This window comes from Sinocyclocheilus anshuiensis, unplaced genomic scaffold, assembly GCF_001515605.1.
Source record: "Sinocyclocheilus anshuiensis isolate Anshui unplaced genomic scaffold, SAMN03320099.WGS_v1.1 scaffold115, whole genome shotgun sequence".
NCBI lineage: Eukaryota > Metazoa > Chordata > Actinopteri > Cypriniformes > Cyprinidae > Sinocyclocheilus > Sinocyclocheilus anshuiensis.
The window spans coordinates 2,518,379-2,520,566 of NW_015548219.1; the positions used below are offsets into that span (position 1 = coordinate 2,518,379).

Here is a 2,188-nt window from a genome sequence, read left to right on the forward strand (position 1 = left end):
GCTTTGCCATCATAGGAATAAATTATATTTTAAAATATATTAAAATAGAAATATTTCACAACTTTTTAGTGTATTTTTTACCAAAAAAAAAAAAGAAATGCAGTCTTGTTGAGCATGAGAGTCTTCTTTCAAAAACAATTAAAACGTTTACCAACCTCAAACTTTTAAACTGTAGTGTAAAAGAAAAGAAGCCTTTATTTTTCATTTGTCTTGTCACACATGAACATTAAAGGGGTGGTTCACTGGCTTTTTTCTAGGCTTGATTGTGTTTATGGGGTGCAGTCTAACATGTGTTAATGCTTTGTTTTTTAAAAAACTCAATATTTTTCACATAATTTACCTTTATTCCACACGGCTCTGTCCCTTCTCTGAAAAACGGGCTGATCTTTTCCTGTTTTTATGAAGCCCCGCCCTCAGAAATAGGTGATGGGCTCTGATTGGTTAGCTAGCCCAGTGTGTTGTGATTGGCTAAAGAACCTGTGCAAGCACGGCTTTTAATGGTAGGCCTATGTTTTTTGTTTGTCGTTGTCTCGTACTTTTAGATATGCTGTTATTTGTCAATTCTACTGCTTATGTTAGCTTTTAATATACGGTTTTGTCCTGATTAAAGCTTTAATACAGTACATGCTCAAACAGCAACATTACACACTAACTAACGTTTAAAAAGTGAAATCGCAATCAACCACCCCTTTAAAAACGCTGAAAAAGTCCCAACAGAAAAAATAGTCCTTTCATCCTTTAAGACCCTTCCAAAAAACAAGGCTCTGCTAAAACATAATCATAATATCATATTTGGCGTATTTTCCTCTCTGAAGGAAACCTAATCCTCTTTTCTCTCTGCAGACTATGTTGGATTTGGGAGCGTCTCCAGACTATAAGGACCAGCAGGGTTTGACTTCACTCTACCACACAGTGACTGTAGGGGGAGACCCGAGCTGCTGCGAGGTCCTTCTGCGAGCCCATGCCAGCGTGGGATGCCACGATGAGAACGGCTGGCACGAGATCCACCAGGTGCCGCTGTCTTTCACATGGTGACAGTCAGTGAAAAAGCTTTCTGTTGGCTAAAAATGTTGAGCGTGGGGTAATATATGCATAATAGAGCTGCAGTTTAATATGACAGCAGCTTTGTTCAATTAACGAACAGATGACGAGATCAAACTAGTTGAAGGCATCGTCTGTTGTGACGGCGTACTGACATCTAGTGTTGTGACAGGTGGACTGCAGGATGCCAGTCAAATTGTTTCCGTGGTGTTTTTGATCACACTCTACTGGGAAAACAGAAAGCAGCATGTATGGTTTACTTTTAGACCCTTTGAAAAATATGAGATGACAGCGTACTGAAGGCTTAATAATGTTTTTATGTTTCAAAAGACTTCTGCATGAATTTTTGAAAGGCTCACAAAAGCTTTTCTTTTAGCAGAAACTGTTATAAAATCCGTTTGCTCATTTTTCCCACTAAAATGTCATGCTGTGTGAAACTTGTTGTTCCTATTTTGTTCGTCAGGCTTGTCGATACGGCCACATTCAGCACCTGGAGCATCTCTTGTTCTACGGAGCTGACATGCATGTGGAAAATGCATCTGGGAATACGGCTCTCCATATCTGCGCTCTGTACAAACAGGTATGTACTCACGCTGTACATTTAATGATCCAAAGTCAGCTCCTTTTAAACAGTCAATAAACAGGTTATTGGCATCATACAACAGAATACACTGTCAATAGGAGAATATAAAAACAATGTTGTTTTCTCCTTGTGGATCAATAACGTCTCGAGGGGAAAATCAATGGCCCCAGGGCCCGAGAGCTGAGATTGAGTGCAGCAGGGAAACTTTCTGGGAGAATCTTCAGGATTAAACTGTAAAAAATGTCTTTCTTTAAAATAAAACAAAACAAAACAAAACAAAACATGTTTTAATGCATGACTTTATTACATACTATATGTAGACCATATCATGTGAAACACTTATCTTTGTATAAAAAAGAAATAAATAAATCCATTAAACAAGTTACACCAGTAGGCTATACATTTATTTATGATGAACATTGCTATTTAAAGTCCGCGTGAACCGGAAGTTGCTGTCGACTTTATTTCAGTGTAGTGACGTATTTCCAGCTGAAATGGAATATTGAATAGAGGGCATGGTTTTATGTTTGCGCTCCTCCTCTCTGTCTCTCACTCATATCAAAC

At 38.3% G+C, this 2,188-nt stretch overlaps 1 protein-coding gene across 1 annotated transcript in view; it reads left to right on the forward strand.

Annotated features, from left to right (window-relative positions):
* LOC107654104 (SH3 and multiple ankyrin repeat domains protein 1-like) overlaps window positions 1-2,188 on the forward strand; it is a 49,224-nt gene that overhangs the window by 26,928 nt on the left and 20,108 nt on the right. The window contains exons 7-8 of the mRNA XM_016441031.1: window positions 844-1,011; window positions 1,505-1,621. Of these exons, the coding sequence (XP_016296517.1) occupies window positions 844-1,011; window positions 1,505-1,621 (285 nt within the window). The remainder of the gene's footprint in view (window positions 1-843; window positions 1,012-1,504; window positions 1,622-2,188) is intronic.